The 20,653-nt window shown below is 37.5% G+C and overlaps 1 protein-coding gene across 5 annotated transcripts; it reads left to right on the top strand.

The window, feature by feature from the left end:
• Positions 1-2,652: 2,652 nt before the first annotated feature.
• Positions 2,653-20,529, top strand: znf362a (zinc finger protein 362a). 5 transcript variants are annotated; one of them, XM_067431640.1, is made up of 10 exons: positions 2,796-2,905; positions 4,997-5,075; positions 6,406-6,469; positions 8,531-8,777; positions 8,856-8,981; positions 11,363-11,708; positions 12,637-12,861; positions 12,989-13,067; positions 15,681-15,839; positions 17,323-20,529. In XM_067431640.1, exons 2-10 carry the CDS (start codon positions 5,050-5,052, stop codon positions 17,437-17,439), a joined length of 1,389 nt encoding a protein of 462 aa, XP_067287741.1. In that variant the 5' UTR covers positions 2,796-2,905; positions 4,997-5,049; the 3' UTR covers positions 17,440-20,529. The 5 variants fall into 5 exon arrangements, with proteins under 5 accessions (XP_067287739.1, XP_067287741.1, XP_067287740.1 ...); XM_067431641.1 differs by lacking the exon at positions 2,796-2,905 and adding an exon at positions 3,595-3,612; XM_067431638.1 differs by lacking the exon at positions 4,997-5,075 and having other exon boundaries at positions 2,653-2,905.
• Positions 20,530-20,653: the final 124 nt, after the last annotated feature.

Genomic DNA, 20,653 nt, shown 5'->3' with positions numbered 1-20,653 from the left:
AAACAGCATATTTTTTAAATGGATGAGTTGGAACAGATGAACATAAGAGGATGTATATACCCATCCTTGGTGTAAATTACTTTTTTGATTCGGTTGCTCCCTTTTAAAGTAACTAATTTGTTAGTTTGTAACCCAAAATGTTACTTTGTTACTTTTTAAGAAAATGTATGCGTTGTGTTACTTTTGCATCACTTTTTCTCACCAGGGTCCTATTGCACAAAACTAGGATAAGGGATTAAGCCGGGATATCTTGGTGATCTTGTTATCTGTATGCAAAATGTAGCTGTCGTGTAAACCTACCAATCAATCAATCAATCAATCAATCAATCAATCAATCAATCAATCAACTTTATTTATATTGCGCTTTTACAATGACGATTGTTTCAAAGCAGCTTCACAGTGTTAAACAGGACAACATTGCAACTAAATTTGATTTGTCTAGTTTAATTTGGATAGTTTATAGAATGAAATATGACCAAATGAATACATTTTATTTGTATATTTAGTTGAATAACTTGGATCATAATTTTAGTGTCCCCAACTGAGCAAGCCAAGCCAAAGGCGACAGTGTGCAATAACTGTATATTAGTGGATAAATTGAGCCAGGATCACCAAGATATCCCGGCTTAATCCCTTATCCTAGTTTTGTGCAACAGGCCCCTGCCCTGGTTGGGTTTGTTTGCCTGTTTTTAATTACAAAAAACATATTTTCATCGAAAGTCAGCAGCAAGTAAATTGGTCAATAAAGTAAGTTAAATGCATTCAAATATTTGTTTTATTCAACACATTCAATTATTGGAGGTTTGCCTAGTCTGATTTTGCATTTCACAGATTTTATTAATTTTGAAGAATGTGAGTGAAATAAGGAAATGCACGCGCACATTTAGTCTAGACCTACAATAACCATCATGTTTACACACATGCCTCTGCACTTCCTTTTTTTCCTCAATTGGGAGAACAAAGTAACTTGTGTTACTTATTTGAAAAAAAGCAACTGTAACTTGTACATTTTAGAAGTAATGCATTACTTCACTAGTTACTTGAAAAAAGTCGTCTGATTACGTAACTCAACATTTCTCTTTAAAAATTCTCATTTTAGACTTCTGATTCATGACCAGTGTTTTACTCATGCGTCTGGTCAGAGGTCACTCTTCTGCCGGATCTAGACTCACGAACGGCCGTTACCGGAAGCCAGTGATTATAGTTTAGAAATGTATAAATATGGATACACAAATGCATGGCTTCACTTCCAAAGGCCTTTATTAACCCATTAGAGGCATATGAATTACTTTTATGATGGATGGATATGACTTTTTTTGGCTTCAAAATTTAAGGTACCATTCACTGCCATAGAAGAAAAGGTTCTATCGGCGCTACGTAGTTGGAACCCCTAAAAAGTTCACTGCAAAAAATGCTTTTCTTACTTAGTATTTTTGTCTTGTTTCAAACATCTAAACATTCTTAAAACAAGAAGTCTTTTCTGAACAAGCAAAAGTAATTGTCTTATTTTGGGAACAAATAACTCAAAATTAAGAGTTTTTGCTAAGATAAGAAATGCAGTTGCAGAAGAAATTGCAGTGTTTTATATAGAACCATTTTTAAGTGCCAAATGGGTTCTTTCTTGTCATTATAGAACCTTTTAGCATAAAAGGGTCTTTGGAGTATACTCAACTATGCTTCTATATCTATATCTATCTATATATCTATCTATATATCTATTTCTATCTATATCTATATCTATATCTATCTATATCTCTCTCTCTCTCTCTCTCTCTCTCTCTCTCTCTCTCTCTCTCTCTCTCTCTCTCTATATATATATATATATATATATATATATATATATATATATATATATATATATATATATATATATATATATATATATATATATATATATATATTAAAGTTTAAGGGTTCCAAATACGTATAGCGCCGATAGAACCCTTTCTTCTAAGAGTATATATAGTAGAGCTTGGAAGAAACCAGGATTTTTTTTTTTAAATATAATTGATTGTGTGTGGCTGGAAGAAGAAAGCCATATACATGGCTTGAGGGTGAGTAAATTATGGGATATTTTTCATTTTTGGGTGAACTAACCCTTTAAGATAGACCAGAAATAGGTTACTGCATAATTCTCGTAATTCCATTTGTGTTATTTCATAGTTTTGATGACTTTATTTACAATGTTGAAAATTGTAGCCTAAATAATAACTAGTAGATGTGTTCAAACTTTCAGCTGTTAGTGTAAGTGTATATTGTGTTTTTTGTACATCACATCACATCACTTTTATTCTATTCTATTCTATTCCAACCTAAATATGGGGTTATGTTTGCGCATCATATCTCTATTCTATTCCAAAATTATGGAGTTGTTTATATTTTCACATCATATCTCTATTATATTCTAACCTAAATACTGTGTTGTTTATGTTTGCACATCGTATCTCTTTTCTAATCTGTTCTGTTCTATTCTATTCCAACCTAAGTCTACTGTGTTTGCATTCTGTGAGACAGATGTATAAATGGATGCAATTCATCAATGTTGCTACAAAAACAGTTTTTCATAGAGTATTAATAGAAATGCATATTAGGCTATATGTTGGTCGTGACTGGCTGTGATCTGTTAGTGGGTCCATATCTCACTGTCTTCTTTTTCACTAGTTAGCCTGCCAATCCCTTCCCTGAGCTCTCAGAGGAATTAAAGTAATACTAAATGGAGCGAGTCATGATTTTGAATGATTTTATGTTTGATCATATATGGTTTCGCTATTCTAGCTCTGTGCCTGCAGCACCCAGAAGTGAACGGCAGGCGACCCGGAAGGTCTGAACTCCCTCTGAAGGCAAAGCCGAAAGAACATCTCAACCTTTCATTAAATCTAATAAATCCGCCGTCGAGGTCTGTAAGGTATGTCTGTCGCTCTCTTTACACCTTCACGAATGCATATCATTTTTTTGACATGTGCACGATGCAGTGAAACGATGCTAGTTATCATAGTCGTTCGAGTGAGCAAAAAAGTTCAAATAAAAGAAAAAAAAATCAAAAACAGACGCGTGTTGCAACAACATTCCATCTGCACTCTTGTGCATAATTGCGTCATGATAGAAATGTTACATTTTCGCGGGAGGGATGCGCGTCTGTTTCCATTTGCGTGGTTTGTTCGCATCGCATGATTGTTGTAGGAAGTCTCTCGTTTTTTTTTCTCCTCTCTTTTTTTTCCTCCACCAGCCGGGCTATTCAAACCTGCAGATCTAAGTAAACAATCATCCGCGCCGTTAATGCAAATAATGCGGCGTTTTACACGTCTCTCCTTTGATCTGAATTCACGCGCTTTATTTTTGTCGCTAAAAAATCGGGATCTGCAGAATATGGCGCCCTGTCCTTATAAAAATAAGACAGGCTGCCATTTTTGTTTTCCTTTTGTCTGAAATTTTTAATAAAACTGTCTGAGAATGTGGGAGAGGCAGACACCGGGGACCTGCACTTTCTGAAGACACGACCCGCGTCCGGTCGCGCGATTTTCCGACTCTTTTTAATTTGATGTTTGATCAAAGACGACGCGCTTTAATTGGGGATGATTTCAAGAATGCCAATAGAATAAAAGAAAAAGTTGAGTAAGTTTTATCTCAGTTTATATCTAACACTCAGAGACGTGTCATTCCTCTCCAAAATGTTTATTTGATATTTACATGTTGTTTAAAGGTGCTTATTTGCGTATTAAATTGTTTAAAATCTTATAGGCAGCATGTGACTTCTTCACCTCAGCGTCATTTAAATGGGAAGATTCTCAGGGATATAGGTAGACGTCTTTGTATGCAAGATTTGATTCTAAAATGAATCTTTAGACTTTATATTTGTAATGCACCTCCGATTAATGTCAGTCTTGAGTACACTTACATGTGCTTCCATGTTTTTTAGTTTTTTTTGAGGAACATTTACATGGCAGTACCATGATATTCTTGGAAATACTTTCCAAATACTACCAGTTTACATGAATTTCAGTGCCACATTAGTAGAGCCCCTGCAGTGTTTACGTTTAGCAGACATTTTGTGTCTGTAAGGTTTTGCAAAACAATGAGTTTTAATTGTCTTCACACTAGTATTCATAGAACTAAACAATCCAGAATTATATATATATATATATATATATATAATATAGCCTATGTGTGTGTTGAAGTTGTTGCATTGAACAATGGCACTCATCCTTCCGCCTTCTGATCTTTACCTGCTTGGTTTTGCCCATTGGGAACTCTAGACCTTTAGAAATGTTTCCATACGGTGTGATTGCTTTAGGCGTATAATTTTCATACATTATGTCTATGACACCGTGCTATGAATGTTTTGGCAGTGCTTATGGGTCTTGAGAGTGTTTGACTAAGGGGCCTTTCGGAGAAATTCATTTACCGGAGCCAAAAATAATAAAGGCGATATGTCCAAATATATGAGGCCAGACCCTGCTGAATATTTCCTTAATGATGCTGAAAGAGTGTCTGTTTCACTTCCTGCTAAAACTGAGGGGTAGAGTTTGCACTTTTCCAATGGAATCTGACTCTTTAACATACGCTGCTGACATTTATAGGTTTTAACATTCAAACACTCAAATATTGTCATTTCTTTTTCTCTTTGTGATTTTGCAGTTGATGTCGTTTTCAGATTGTGCTTTCTGTTTATAAGCTTTCACTTAAAAAAGAAGATATGATCAATATGTTAAGGCAACATGTTTTTACATTAACAGAAACCCTTCTGAAGAATTAAAAAACAAAAACAAATATAGTTTTGGAGTTGTTAGCAAAAATAAATTGGCAAACCCTGATATAGTATTTAGGGATGCACCAATATTACAATTTTGGCCGATACCGATAAATAATTCTTTATATTTGAAAGCTGATAATCAATAGGTGTTTTAAAGGTGCTGTATGTAAGAATTACAGCTAGAGGTTGAAATGGGTACTGCAGTCCAAATTCAAAATATTGTTTGCCCCGCCCCCTCCTCCTCAGACTCAACGCTTTGCCAGTTTGAGGACACACAACAGGAACGATCACAATTGAAAATGGAAGGCGAGGAGATTTACACACTGTAAGTTGATTTTTCCGTGTTTTAATGTGCTTCCGTTCATAGAGATGTTTAGATGGATGCCGAGGCTTTTTAGTTCGGGTAGAATCTGCGTCTCTGACCCAGTTTGATTACTGGCAGCAATAGGCTGTGATTTTTCCACCATCTGGCAACCTGTGGTGTTGAAATACTATTGGGTAAACTGGCAACGTGTGTTATCACAGACAACAACAAAAACAGACATTCCGACCCGTAACTAAAATAACTGGCTGTAGCACTGTTTTTCAGAGAGACGAGTATGTGAACCCATCATGTTTCCTAAATATCTCTAAACATGTTAGGGCATTTTACAGTCAAAAACGTACATACAGCACCTTTAGTATATAATAATACAAATTGTCTTATCTGCCCGATAACGATAACATTAAAAATGAACAAATACCGTCAGATACTGATATGGTGGCCGATTTTAAGCAATTTACTTATGCTTAACTTAAACTTGATTTCTAGATCAGTTTAATATTATTAAACTTAAAATGACTTGTACAGCCTTTTTGATTACTTAAACATTTAAGGCAGTAAAAGATCTTAAGGTTTTAATATGGCTTTTTTAAATAGCTTTTTATATAATTATTAGAAGGAAAAAAAATCGCATTGGGATGATAACGATATAACGTTAAAAAATGATCATACATCGGCTGATACCGATATGGTGGGCGATATATTGTGCATCCCTAGTTTTTAAGTTGAAATAATTGTTGTGATAAAACCAACATAATCTGAAGAAGTTTGCACCATCACAGCATAGCATATTTACTAAAAAATGTTTAATGCATTTGCATTTTGCCACAGCAATGCAGCGTGCAATACTCAGTGTCTCGCATTAGAAGTTATTTGTTTGATTTTCCCAACGGGCGTCATCTGATCATAATCTGCTGTAGGTGTGTGAACTGTGTGATCAAACAGTGTGAGGGCTCGAAATACTTGTTCTGTGTTGTAGCATATTCATACCACTGTGTCATGACTCATGACTAATACAGTTTAATGTGCCAATGCATTTAAAGGCACAGTCCGCAATTAATAAGTATTAGTGCAAGTCTTAAGCCAACATCAAAATCTTCCGAACAATGGCAGTGATTCCCTGTCACTGTGATGAAGCTTTACTGTAACTGTACCTGAAGCCAGATCCCAGTGTTTGAGCCGTTTGATTAAATCAGAATTACACCCTTTAAAGTGGAAATGAATTATCCATTTGTTTGGTTATCATTCTAGGACTGGCCAAGTAATAGTCACTAAACAGTGAATGACCTGAAAATAAAGCATCATTAATCAAGCATGACTGTGTGTGTTTCAGAATGGCAGAGCCTAGATTTAATAATCCATACTTCTGGCCTCCTCCACCTTCTATTCCTGGTCAGGTAAGGAAAGTGAATGTGCATCAATGGACAGACATAATTACCCCTTGTGTTTTGTTTAAAAATAATCTTTATAGTAACATAATCATTTTCTTTAGTTCTAGACGACCAGTCTTCAAAATCATTGTTTACTAGTTGTCTTAAGTAACAGATAAGGGCTCAAATACTCTAAAGATTAGAGTTTATCAAACAGATCTCACTCTCTCTCTAAGAATCTGAAAAAAATAAAAGTCTGAAAAAAAATCGAATTGTTTAGATTTTTTTGTAACAGAATGGTTTATTGAATCATATAGCAAAATGTAATTTTTTTTTGTTGTTGAGTATCATACTTAATATGTGTTTTATTTCTCATTTAGTATAATATAGGAGAACATGTAGTTCATAGGAGGAAAACACCTAAATTTGATTAAAAAGGGCCCGAAAAAATGCAATTGCAGCTATTTATATATCCAAAAAGAAAGATATTACAGATTACGTATTTAAAATGAATATAAATACTCTATATCTCCCAATAGTCTGTCCTCAGTAAGATTTGGTCTATTCTGGTTTGATTTAGTTTATTCACACAAATATAAAATATATATACAATTAAAACATGAAAATACAATCCAAATACTGTGCAGGGAGAGGCAGAAAATCCAAAAGAGCTTATTTAAAACAACACAGGAAAAAAAGACACTATGAAATGAAAAAAAGAGCTAAATTACAATAACAAATATATAAATGTATATGACTGAGTCGAGTTAATTATAACATTATCAAAAAAACACAAAATAATGTACTCTAGAATCAAACATTTAATGCAAGGCAATACAATAATGATTAAGAGGTGCACATAAACTCACATTGACTCAAAATTCACATGAATTTTCAAAACAATGATCTGCTGAAAGTCAACTAAACCTAAGCTGCTTGAGTCCAGAGGTGGACAAAGTACACAACTCTATTACTTGAGTAAAAGTAAAAGTACTACTGGTCAAATATTACTCCGTTACAAGTGAAAGTTGTAAAAATAGATTTTTACTCAAGTAAAAGTACAGAAGTATTTGTATCAAAGTAAATTTCCTTTTTTATGCCAATGCATTATTTTATTATTGTTGTATAAATGCACACTGTCATCATGGTTTAAGCCAGTCAGTGATGCTCCATCCGACATACTAGTATACGACTAACTTAAACTCATTTAAATACTTGTATAAAAGTTACAAAGCTCTTTACAAAGCTGCTGTCACTTTAAGGCCGAATGCACGGATCCAATACACTGATACACATCTGATATTCTCCCAACTCTTCTCTTTCTCCCAGATGTTTATATTGTTAATATTTTATAAGACATGTACCAAGTGTATGCCAATTAAACTAATCTTGATTTTTTTTAAAAACTGAAACATACTTTCAAAGCATGGCTATGGGTGCACACACTTGTGCCTAAGAACCGTCTTCTTCCATTTTGCTATGAACTGATCAGTGTTCAAAAAAAGTTGGGAAAATGTATATGACCCTATAAGAGTGATTCCTGACAGACTGTTTGAAACAACAACACCAAAAAAACTTTTAAAGATGGAAAAATTCATCCTCCGACTTTCAGAGCTGCAACAGAAACGACTTTCGACCTAGGTAGAAATGTAGTGGAGTAAAAAGTACGATATTTGTCTTTCAAATGTAGTGAAGTAAAAGTATCCAGAAAAAATTATACTCCAGTAAAGTACAGATACTCAAAAAGTGTACTTAAGTACAGTACTCAAGTAAATGTACTTAGTTACTGTCCACCTCTGCTTGAGTCCAGTAAGTGTTCATCTTGAAATATTACTAACAGTATAAAAGTCATTTTTATGTTCACTTCATTAAAAATCTGTACATATTTCACAGAAAACCCTTTTAGAATGAGACCGAAAGGTGTTGAAAAAGTCAATTAGACGAGTGAAGGCATGTAGTAGATTTTTCAGCAAAATTTTAATCCTGTTGATAATTTAAAGGCTTTAACTTGCGTATCAAACATAATGCATAGACTTTATAGGGTTAAACACGAGTTCTGCTCATCTGATTGATCTCACTTTTCTCCAGTTGGATAACCTCGTGCTGATCAACAAGATCAAAGAGCAGCTCATGGCGGAGAAAATCCGACCTCCACATCTGCCGCCGACTTCTGTCCCTTCCCAGCAGCCCTTGCTGGTTCCGCCCACATCCACAGAAGGCGGGCAGCACAATATATCGACGCCCAAGCTGCAGCAGATGCCGGGGCTTCACGTACACAGCGCCTCCCAGCCCGACATTGCCCTACACGCCCGACCCGCCTCCAGCACCGTCGCAGGTAAATCCTCCGCTGCATGGAACAAATCTGCTCACTGAGACACATTCAGGCTGTTAACTGTGCACATTACTCGGGCAGGTCGTATTCTGGGTGATGTGAACTTAAATCTGGACGATAAGACTGCCATTAAGGCAAGGGGATTGTGGGAAGACTGGCATCTGCGGCAAATCATAGACCAGCCATCCAGAGCGAATCATCTGTCAGGTATGTGCATGTAAATTGTTATTGTATAATGCAATTATGTTTTTGCCATGATATGCTTCTGTACATGTTTAACTTCCTTTAGTGTGTTATGTTGTTGTTTGACGTCGCCCCAAAGGCAGTTATTCTCTATATCATCTGTTTCTGAACTCCCTGAAACGCCTCTTGAGTTTTCTTTCAGGAATGAACACGTCACAATATTCCTCATTTAAATAATTCCTGCTGAGGCATATGCAAAATAAAGGGGTGTGGTCTGGTTGAGTTAGTTAGTAGCAGTGTGTTGAAACTTAAGGTTATAGTAAGGTAAGGTGACCATATTTTGATTACCGAAAAACAGGACACTTTGCCCGGAAATAAGATACTCAAATGATACTCGAAGTTTACTCAAAGATTCCTTATTCATTTCAATACATTTAAAGTATGCCTCCTTTGTATGGATAGAAAATTGTTATATTAGGACAAGCACATGACTTGAAAACAGGACATGTCCTGGGAAAAAGGTCACCCTACTTGGGTCACCTTAAGTAAGGGGCGGCACATTTCCCAAACATGCTCAGTCGTTGATCAATCACAACACTTGTTCAGCTGACCAATCAAAGCACACTGGCCCTCATTTATCAAAAGTGCGTACACCAAATTTCCAGCGTACACCTTGCGTACACCCAAACCCACGGTGACTTTGAGATTTATCAATATGGACGTTGGCGTACGGCACGCTCAAATCCTACGCCAGCTCCGGAGGTGGTGTACGCACGTTTGAGTTAGTGGGAAAATGCGCAGAAAAGCAATTCCTAACACCACAAAACGCACTGACAAGATATGCTATATGACCCACTGTTAAAAACCACAACAACAACATTTAGTGTTTATTTTTGTGCAACATGAACGTCAATGTTTAATTTGTGTGACTTTACCAAAGCGTTTGATTTGTAGGCATATGTATTCCTCCAGTCGCGAGCCTGTGCGCTTTACCGGCCCGCCTGGCCCGGCAGCTGCGCACGGACTGGGACTAAAATAATTCAGACTGACAAAATAATAAAAATGACCTTCTTCTTTTAAATAATAATAAAATCAATAAAAACAACATTCTTCTTCTAAATAACAAGTGTCATTAAGAATAATAATAAGAAGAAGAAGAAGAAGAAGAATCTTACAAATTGTCATGTAATTATTAATGTGAATGAATGGTACTCCACATCACATCATCATCATCACTGTCGTACACCCCAATACACATGCCGTGATACGAAATTAAATGCTAATTGTTTCAAAACGTGCTGTGAAATAATGCAGTGATGGTAATTTATCATCCAAACAGCTTTAAACTGCTGGAGTGCGCTTCTCAACCCCCACACTATTAACAGTACTCGTAATTTGGGTCCATATTTTGTTTTTGTAGGTGCCTTTATTCCCACTCTTTATACTCTTAAATAAAACAATTTCGTTTTTTTTTTCCACTTCCCTGGTGATGGTCTCGATGGTGCGCGTCTCAATCATCTCATTAGTTCAGTAGTCAGGGCACTGATCAGGGAGTCAGCCCATTGACTTATGCCCTAATCAGTGCCCTGACTAGTGGACTAGTGAGATGATTGAGCGCGCCCGATCTCCACGTCGGAGAAGTTTCGCTTCTTTGCCGTCTTCCGTGTGTCCATGGCGTAAAATGAGGGCGTGCGGGAGGCGGAGACTTGAATATATAGGGGCGTGTTATTCTAATGACGATCGTTTTCAGCCGCCGCATTTATCAAGGGCAGGTATTGCGTACACCTGGATTGCAGAGGTGCGCACAGTTTCATAAATCAGGCGGTGAGAGAAGTGTAAGCATAATCTTACGCCAACATATACACCCGTTTCTACGCAAGATTGATAAATGAGGGCCAATGTGCTTTTCAAAAGGAGGGGCTTCATAGAGACAGGGATTAAACAGAGCGTTACTTTTTTTTGAATTTATTTTTATTGACATACAGACATACAAACCACAATAGTGCAGTAATTGACAATAGAGTAATTACATAATTCTAGAAGTGAAATAAAAGTGGGTGAGTGTGGGTGTGTGTGTGTGTATTCACAAGCAAAATTGCCCATTTACTATTTATTATATTATCACTACCATCACTTCTTCTTACCATCATACCGTCATCATTGTAATAATCAGTGTCCCTTTTTCCCCCCCTATGTAATATTGATCATTGTCACCACTTTCAATGGATCAATTAATTTCACATAGTATGATAATAATATAAGATAACCCTCCAGAGCGTTACTGACAGACTGGGAAAGAGACGAGCTGCAACAATGAAGAATATGGGAAAATAATGAACATCCAAGCATGAAAACCTGCCCAAATAGTGCATAATATGGCTTCTTTAATTAAGGTATATTTTCAGGACTGTCACTGACGTCTTCTCGAACTGCCAACCATAACACGTCTGAAAGTGTGACGCCGACCACCCCGACCACTCCAACCACCAGCAGTCAGACGCGTCAGGGCGGAGCTCCTTCCCCAAACCTCATCTCAGGACTGGCCGGCGGGCCGGGGATGGAGGCTTTCAAAAACAGCGGAGGGCTGGCAGGACTGCTGGGTCCCCCTCCCAAGAGCATAGGACGAGGGCGCAAAAAGATCAAAGCTGAAAACCCCTCTGGGCCGCTCTTAGTCGTTCCCTACCCAATCCTGGCCTCTGGAGCCGACCAATCATCTGTCAGCATCACTGCCAAAGAGGGCAAAACATACAGGTAGGAGTTCCAAAAAATGATATGTTTAAAGGAACACTTCGTCCCAAAATTAATTATTCTCTTCTAGTATTGATCTCATATTTCAGGACTATTATTGCATGCATATCATTTGCATGCAAATATGGTGCGTCATGACAGTAGAGGTGCAACGTCATGGGTTTGATTCCCAGGGAATGCATGAACTGATCAATTGTATACTTTGAATAAGATAAAATAAAACATAAAGGCATTTGCCACATGCATTGTTTTCTACTAAAATAACAATTTAAAATGTCTTTTTGCACGAATCTGCTCAATTTTTGGTCATATATTAATTTGATAATATTAATAATAATAATAATTATTTTTCTTTTTAATATAAATTTTAACAAAGTAAGAAATATTAATGGTAACTGTAAATAAAAAATGGACTATTTTATAATAATAATTCTATTGCACTATACAACTGTAAAATTACAGATCTAATTTGAAATGGCTGTCTTAATATATTTATTTTCAAAAGTTAATCCGTCAAGCTTTTATCTTGGCAGAACAACATTAAAGCTTCTCTTTTGTTGAGAACGGTTGTTTTGTAAGTGATTCTCATTACAAGCTTGGGAAAGATAAGCATTTACTGTGAACACGCAAGCATATATTTATCTGATTTGATAATCAGCCATGACGTGGTTTTCGTTTGAATCGTACAGCCCTAGATGTAAATATTGCAACATCAAACACCACCGGTTTTCTTGCGTCTCATCTTGGTTTGCTCTCCAAATTGAATTCCTTCCCCTGCTGTCTTTTCACTGTTATATTTGGCTCCAAACTGCATTATATGTCACCTGTAGAGGTTCGCTTCCATAAATCGCTTTTATACCACTTACAAACAGTACTAACCACATAAACCATATCCAGAGTCCCAACCCCTAAGATTTTTTTCATTTTGCAGATGTAAAGTGTGTCCGCTGACATTCTTCTCCAAGTCGGACATGCAGATACACTCCAAGTCCCACACGGAAGCAAAGCCACACAAGTGCCCTCACTGCACCAAGTCCTTCGCCAACGCGTCCTACCTGTCGCAGCACCTGCGCATTCACCTGGGAGTGAAGCCGTATCACTGCTCCTACTGCGAGAAATCCTTCCGCCAGCTCTCCCACTTACAGCAGCACACCAGGTACTCCTTCAGCCTCAGTTTTCATTTTAAGAGCTCATGTTGGCGATGGCGTGGTGTTACCAGAATGAACTAGGATATTTTGAGATTTTGAGATTTTCTATCACCTTTCGTTTTTCGCATTCTACAGAATCCACACAGGTGACCGGCCGTATAAATGTCTCCATCCAAGCTGTGAAAAGGCCTTCACACAGCTCTCCAATCTGCAGGTTAGACCCAAATAACTCTTCTTTTGTAATCGTTCATATGCTTCACTAATGGGATAGTTTACCCAAACATTTTTATTCTGTCATTAATTACTCACCCTCATGTTCCAAACCCATAAGACCTTTGTTCATTTTTGGAACACAAATGAAGATCTTTTTGATGAAATCTGATAATGATGTAAAGGGTGTCTTTGTGCCTCTTAACAGACACAAAATGCAATTAAAATGTCTGTCCAACATGAACAGGTCCCTTACATGACAACGAGATTATTTTAAATTACTGCACATCTTTCCTCAAGCCGAGTGTGCCCAAATGGAAGGATAAATAAAGTTGACATTACCTCCACAGTGGCTGCACCCGTCTTTAACCACAGAATGGCATTTTTCTTCAACCGGCCCAGCTGTGTTGTGTCTGTGTAAGTTAGTCAAATACTAACTTCAAGTGTTCGCTGCAAATTTATACAATTCGGAAAGGCACAAACGCGAACAATTTCTTCTTCACTCGTGAGCCCGATCGGATCATTACTCTAGTGATGTCCGGTCACGAACGAATCGTTCTTTTAAACCGGTTCTTTTTAGTGAACCGGGCGAACCAGTTCACCAAATCGGACTGAATCGTTCTAAACGGTTCGCATCTCAAATCAGCGCTGATCGCACATGTTACTTTAGTTAATAATAATAAATAATAATAAATTTTATTTGTAAAGCCCTTTTCATAGTTAACAATCCCAAAGTGCTACACATAAAAAAAAAAAAAAAAAAATGAATTAGCAAAAAGTAAAAAATGCTTGTTTAAAAAGAAAGGTTTTTAGTTCTTTCTTAAAAGAGTCTATGGCTTGAGGAGCCCTTAGGTTTTCTGGAAGTGAATTCCAAAGACGCGGTGCGGCTGAGCAGAAGGCTCGATCCCCCATAGTGCGGAGCTTAGTTGTGGATGGTTGAAGAAGGGCTTTATTTCCAGAACGGAGGTTGCGTGAAGAGTTTTGTGTTGCGACCAGTAATTCCTTTAAGTAGGGGGGTGCGTTTCCGTGGATGCATTGATGGGTAAGTAAGATGATTTTATAATTAATCCTGTATGAAACAGGGAGCCAGTGGAGCGAGTGAAGGATGGGTGTGATATGGTCAAATTTTCTTATCCTCATTAGGATCCTGGCAGCACTGTTCTGAATGTATTGTAATATTTGTAGACTTTTGCCAGGAATCCCAAAAAAGAGAGCGTTGCTGTAGTCCAGCCTGGATGAAATAAAAGCATGGACAAGTTTTTCAGCATCTGACAGACCAAGTGTGGGACGGAGTTTAGCAATGTTCCTGAGATGATAGAAGGAGATCTTACACAGATGTTGTATGTGGGCTTCAAATGTGAGTTACTCACTTTCTGACATGAGCGACAGTCCCTGAATTATATTTTGTAACTCCAACCGTTCACTGAACTGAGTCATGTTTTGCTGAGAGATCTGATGAGCTCACGGGCCGCTGATACTGAGCATGCGTGAGTGACTGAACGAGCAGCGGTCCTCATGATCAGCAGTACAGAATCGAAAACTGTTTCTCTCGGACACGTTCAATTCTGAGAACTGTCGAGCCGATGAGCAGAGCCTCTTCATACACACGATACTCCTCCCCACTGGACTGTTTTTCCGGCTACCGCAGGACTTCAGGGCGAGACACAGCTAGCCGCCTAAAACAGGTGAATTTAAACAATGGCTAAGTGGCTAAACGCATCTCATTGTCGTGTGAGGGACCTGTTCATGTTGGACAGACATTTTAATTGCATTTTGTGTCTGTTAAGAGGCACAAAGACACCCTTTACGTGCATGCCCCCAAAGCTGCTGTTTTAGCTAAGGGGGGCTATGGGCATTAACTGTAATATCTCTGTGTTGCAAGCACCAATCCAGTGCGTTTTTTTTTCTATAGACTGTACTCACAAAGATATAACGATCAAGATAAACTAAAAAATTCGCCAGAGTTGTCCTTTAAAAATTGTCATAAAGAGATCATAAACTAATGCATATGAATTGAGCGGTGTAGTCCAAATTTTCTGAAGAGACTTGATCACTTTAAATGATGAACAGATTTCATTTAGGCTTTTAGTCACATATAAACATTCATTAATCCACACATCTGTTGTGGTAAATGGACGCTCAAGCATGTTCACTTGGCAAGAACCAATGAGGTTTTCTTGTCACGCATTACATTTGAGCTTCAGCTTGTGTTGGGCATCACATTTGAGTTCCCTCAAGAACCAATGAGGTTCACTCTCATGTTATGCAGAACGTTTGAGCTTCAGCATAATCCAACAAGGTTCATTCTCGTGTCACACAGCAGGTTTGAGAGTTTGGAGCAACATGAGTGTGAGTAATTTATGACAGAATTATATTTTTAGGTGAACTTACCTTTTAACTCTTGGTTTTAGTTCTAGTGAACTATAATAACCCTGATCTCAATCCACCTGGGTGCCATTTGAATATTTCTAACATAATTAGGTCCAGGCTTCATCAGGTCACCTCGTCTGTGAACTGTACTTTATTAGAGTCATGATAAAGCAGTCAGTCAGTGGTGCTGTCATCTGTCTGAGGTGAGTGTGTGTTGGTGTATAATGAGAGCTTTGTGTTTCTGCAGTCTCACCAGAGATCACATAATAAAGACAAGCCTTATAAGTGCTCCAACTGTTACCGCGCTTACTCTGACTCCGCCTCCCTCCAAATCCACTTGTCGGCTCACGCAATCAAAAACGCCAAGGCGTACTGCTGCAGCATGTGCGGTCGAGCCTACACTTCTGTAAGTACCAGAGCTTTCATCTTCATGCAGTGGAATATGGTGGCAGTTCTCAAAGGGGTGGTTGCATGTGATTTGATTTTTTTAACTTTAGTTAGTGTGTAATGTCGCTGCTTGAGCATAAACAGTATCTGCGAAGTTACAGCGCTGAACGTTCAATGCAAACGGAGATTTTGTCTTTTAAAGTTACGGCAGTTTATTGCCTACAAAAATGGCCGGTTTGGACTACAACGAGCTTCTTCCTGGGTTGGTGACATCATAAACCCTCGCTAGTCTCCGCAGATGGGACTTCTGCCCCTAATGGGAAGGGGCGTGGCGTTTCCATGACAACCTGTGCTTGGCACTTCAGCCAATAAAAATATAGGAAACTACATTTGGCCATCTAACCAATCGAAGACCATTGTGATTTCCGGAGGGATGGGCTTCATAGAAGCAGGAAGCAATTGAGCCGTTTAGAAAAAAAACACAGAACCACCCCTTTAAACGTTCAGACCAAGAATGAGGTGTGACAGAGTATGCATAAGTATTTTTTAACCATTGTAAAATAGATCCATAATTAGAAATGTCAAAAAATGTAACTGTCTAAATTTAATTTGACACTTGGTATTTTAAAGTCCCCCTGTGTTTTTAATGTTGTCTATATGTCTATGTGCTGTTTTTAATATGCTTTAAGACAAACCATGTACAAATGTAAAAAAGTCAAAACCATTAAGTATATTCTCCTTAAAACTGCAGTGAACCAAAGACACGGTTTGAAATCGCTTTGTTTCTGACATCACAAACTACCTTTTAACCAATCACATCAACGTGTGGGCGGGCTTTAGCATATCATTAACTAATCTCTGAAGCTGTTTTAAGAGAAGCCAGGTTGTCCCACTATATTTTTATATGACAAGTTACATTTGAATTATGTATATGATGTATATTATGACGTTGTGTTGTCCCTTTCTCCACTGAAGTTCTGAGTTGTTCAAACGTTTCTAAGGTTGCCGATTTTTAGGCGGCAGATTGAGATGGCGAATGAGAATATTGTTTGTGGAGCATTAGCAACAAATTATTAGCTGTTTGATAAACTAGCCAAGCAAAAGGCTAATTATATAAATCACCGTCATTTGCGTCTGAAGTTGTTAATAGCGATACCATTGTGCAGTGTTTATTGCTTGATCTCTGAGCGGAGGCGTGGCTCATTTGCATATTCATGTCTCCACGTATACTAATTAAGGAAGGGTGTAGAGTTACATTCAAGCTATTTGGAGGCATCAAGAAATTTTTATCACAGAAAAAATCATTAATAAATATGCCAAGGATTAAATAATTGACTAGAGGGGGACTTTAAATATCAAAATGTACATTTGCCACAGTTTGAGAACCAATGAGATGTGACATTTCCAATTAAATGTTCCAACTGTTTTAGGAATCAGTATAGTCTTTTAGCAATATATGCAATCATGGTTTTTCATGAATATCTTTAATCTTGTCATCCCAGGAGACCTACCTTATGAAGCACATGTCTAAGCACACGGTGGTAGAACATCTGGTGAGTCAACACTCGCCGCAAAGGACCGATTCCCCCAACGTCCCCGTTCGCATTTCCCTCATCTGAGCACCCGGTCCCGCGGTCAGTCTTTCCCAATCTTGGCAAACGAAATCGCCTGTTCTTGGTGGTTTGACATTATTATTTTGTGTGTGTGTGAGTGTGAGTGTTTGTTAGTTTGCTTTATTTTTGAGAACATTCCAGAAGGTATTAGACTGTGTGAATAGAGGCTCAAAACACAGCCGTGATTTCGGAAGGTTCTGTTACACGCGTTCCTCCTCTTGAACTCTTGTTGAGTTGAGAAGGGATAATCGGGAAATCCAAAGATGGTTTCACAGCACTTTCAGGCCACACAGGTTTGGCTTTAAACGTTTCTGGTCTGTTATGACAATAAAGGCATTGCTCTTGGCAGCTAAACGTTTGGGACTGTAGGTATTATGCATTATGAAATCAGAAGACATACGTTGTATGTATTACGCTTGGACCAAGTCCAGTACCTCCTCTCATATTTTTCTATGCTGTCTGGGAAAAATCCCCTTCCTTTGGGCAACTCAAAGTTGGTTTGGAGACCAATGGTCTTGTGTTTTGATGATGTCAATCGTAAAATGTTTTCATTTCCTTGCTTCTAGGGAAATTATACTACAAATAGCTTTAGCATTAAAGTCAACTTCTCAAGAGGACTGTTATAAATCTGCAGAGGACTAATCAGCACATTTAGATGTTTTTGGTGCTTTACCAATTAGTTTTGTGGTCTGGTGCCAAAAATGGAATATGAAAATGGCAGAAGATTCAGAATGTGCAGCGTTTAGAATTTACACTTTAAAAAAGTGTAAACCTGCGAAGACTCAAACGTTGTGTTACGGATGTCAGCATGCATTTGACATTCTAAATGGGTGAAAAAAAACTCTCAAGAAATGTCCACAATCTTATATTTTGCATTAAGCAAATACAGGTAAAAGCCGTTATTTTACATCTGTAAGTATAATAGAATTTGACCTCATTTGTTGTAATGGTAACACAATAAGCTCTCATTGGTTAACATATATTAACTGACTTCAACTAACAGTGAGCAATGCATTTCTTACATCATCTAATAATCTTTGAACATGTCACAGCAGCACCGAGCGAACGCACAGAGTAACGTCATAACATCATTTTAAACGCACTTAAATGTATCTAATATGATAAACAGAGCTGCTTTACCTTATAATCATGACCGGAAAAAGCGGAAGTGCGCGACTGTGTCCCGTCCCGTCATAATAAAAGTCCCGGTGCTCGCGAGCCGTGTGTTTGTATAACAATCACTCCAGCGGCCGTGCTCAGCTCCACAACACTCGGTCCTGCTGTGCTTTACACTACAGTAACGTAAATAACCGCATCCATGAACGTGATCTGCCGAGTCCTATTTTCCACCGGCTGTGAGGTGAAGACCACATGTCCCAAGATACTGCGCTCACACTTGGCCTCATCAAACTACGCCTTTGTTTTGAATAGACGCCCTCCAGTGGACGGAAAGTTGCATAGTGCACCTTTAAAGAGCATATTGCAGGTAAAACATTTTTTGAGATCAATACATAATTTATAATTTTTTCACAAAAACGAATCAAAAAACCTTATTAGTGTATTTACAAGTATATTTTAAAGAAAATCTAGGTCCTACATTATTTTTCCATACACTGACTCACTGGAGTCTCTAACCTGCAAAATGCTCTTGAAGCGAGGAGAATTCTTGTGCGCAAAAACAAAACGAAAACGACGACTTTTTCAACATTTTCTTGTCTTTGTCAGATAAAACAGCTCAGCGATTCTGGCGAGTGACGGTTGATTTCGAATCACTGCTTCATGAAGCTCAATCTTTTCAGTCGAATCAGTGGTTCGGACTGTGTATTAAACTGCCAAAGTCACGCGATTTCATTAAACGAGGCTTCATTACTTCATAACTGTTTCAAAATTTCAATGGTTCACCGTTAGGGGCGATTTCTGGGAATCCTCTCTGGAGATTGCCCCTTTAGTGACCAACCATTATAGGTTTATAGATGCTCTCTGATCAGTTTTATACATTTGCAGACATTATATTGAGATATTTGCCCATTTATTTTCGGTTATCTGTGGCCAAGATGGTGACAGCCAGCCCACTTTTGGCTTCAAAAATGCTCTTCGGAAACCTACGGGTGACGTCACTGACACTACGTCCATTATTATAGACTGGTACAATTGATTCGAAGCTTTGATAAGCTTTGGTTTTTCCCATCGGTCCTTCCGGATTCTGTCAGAGCGCCGGCGTTAATAATGAGCCGGCGTTAAAACCCTTATATACAACTTTTGCTAACATTAGCGCAGATTATTAAATGCTCTAGAAGTGTTATTCATTGTTAGTTTGTGTAGTGTACTAATGTTAACAAATGAAATCTTATTGTAAAGTGTTACCATTATACTAAATTATTTTATGCTTTTATTTTAAAATTAAATATTAATATTGGAGATAAAAAATGATGTTCAGACAGATTTTATTACTCTATTACAGTAAATAGATTTTATTTTCACTTTTTTTTTCTTGTTTGGATATTCTTAATTGTCATAAAAATGAATAAAATCCCAACGTTCCTACTTTGTTTTGATTTCGGGATAAAATATAATGTGGACATGTTCTTGAAATTCAGTGCCATTCTAAATTTCAACATTAGGTGGAAAAAGAGCTGGATTACAATGTGGAGTTGCCCATGAGATTTGTGTAGCCGTATCGATGTCTAGAATACCTCCTTGGCTTATTATACATGTTTATACTTATTATCATCTTTAAATATTAACAACTAACATGTTAATTTTACACATTTTAAGCCTTAACCATTGTATCATTAGTTGTTTACCATCACATTTTATATATTTTATACCATATTGGTGTTTACTTGTGTATTCAGTACTTTTATGTAATTTTATTTCCCTAGCATGAACATGCTGTAAATAAACTATACAGTTACTTAAGTGTTAACCCGTTTATATAAAATGACTACATGTCTAGTTATTATAAAATATACCTTTTTAATTGTCTTGAATTGTGGTACTCTATAAGATTTGCCTTGGCTGCTACATGCAAAGTCAAGACACAGCGAGGGAACGGACTTTGTAAAAGTAAGCAAATAAATATATGAGAGAATTCTGTATCGGTGTGTGTCTATGCATGCTAGGTTATCACAAATACATTAAGCTTTTGGTTATTAAGTAAATGCACTGATGTTGTTGAGACTTGCAAATAGTTTTTCTGCTGAAAACAAGTGGACAGGAT

This window comes from Pseudorasbora parva, chromosome 22 (assembly GCF_024679245.1).
Source record: "Pseudorasbora parva isolate DD20220531a chromosome 22, ASM2467924v1, whole genome shotgun sequence".
Lineage (NCBI taxonomy): Eukaryota > Metazoa > Chordata > Actinopteri > Cypriniformes > Gobionidae > Pseudorasbora > Pseudorasbora parva.
This window is presented reverse-complemented; position numbering and strand designations above follow the sequence as displayed.

What these genes read in the sequence shown, in the direction of transcription:
- znf362a (XM_067431638.1), top strand. Translation starts at nt 2,736, where the DNA reads ATGATTTTATGTTTGATCATATATGGTTTCGCTATTCTAGCTCTGTGC. An exon ending in AAAGAGGGCAAAACATACAG is followed by an intron (nt 11,709 to 12,636) that starts GTAGGAGTTCCA and finishes TTCATTTTGCAG; the next exon opens with ATGTAAAGTGTGTCCGCTGA. An exon ending in CACTTACAGCAGCACACCAG is followed by an intron (nt 12,862 to 12,988) that starts GTACTCCTTCAG and finishes CGCATTCTACAG; the next exon opens with AATCCACACAGGTGACCGGC.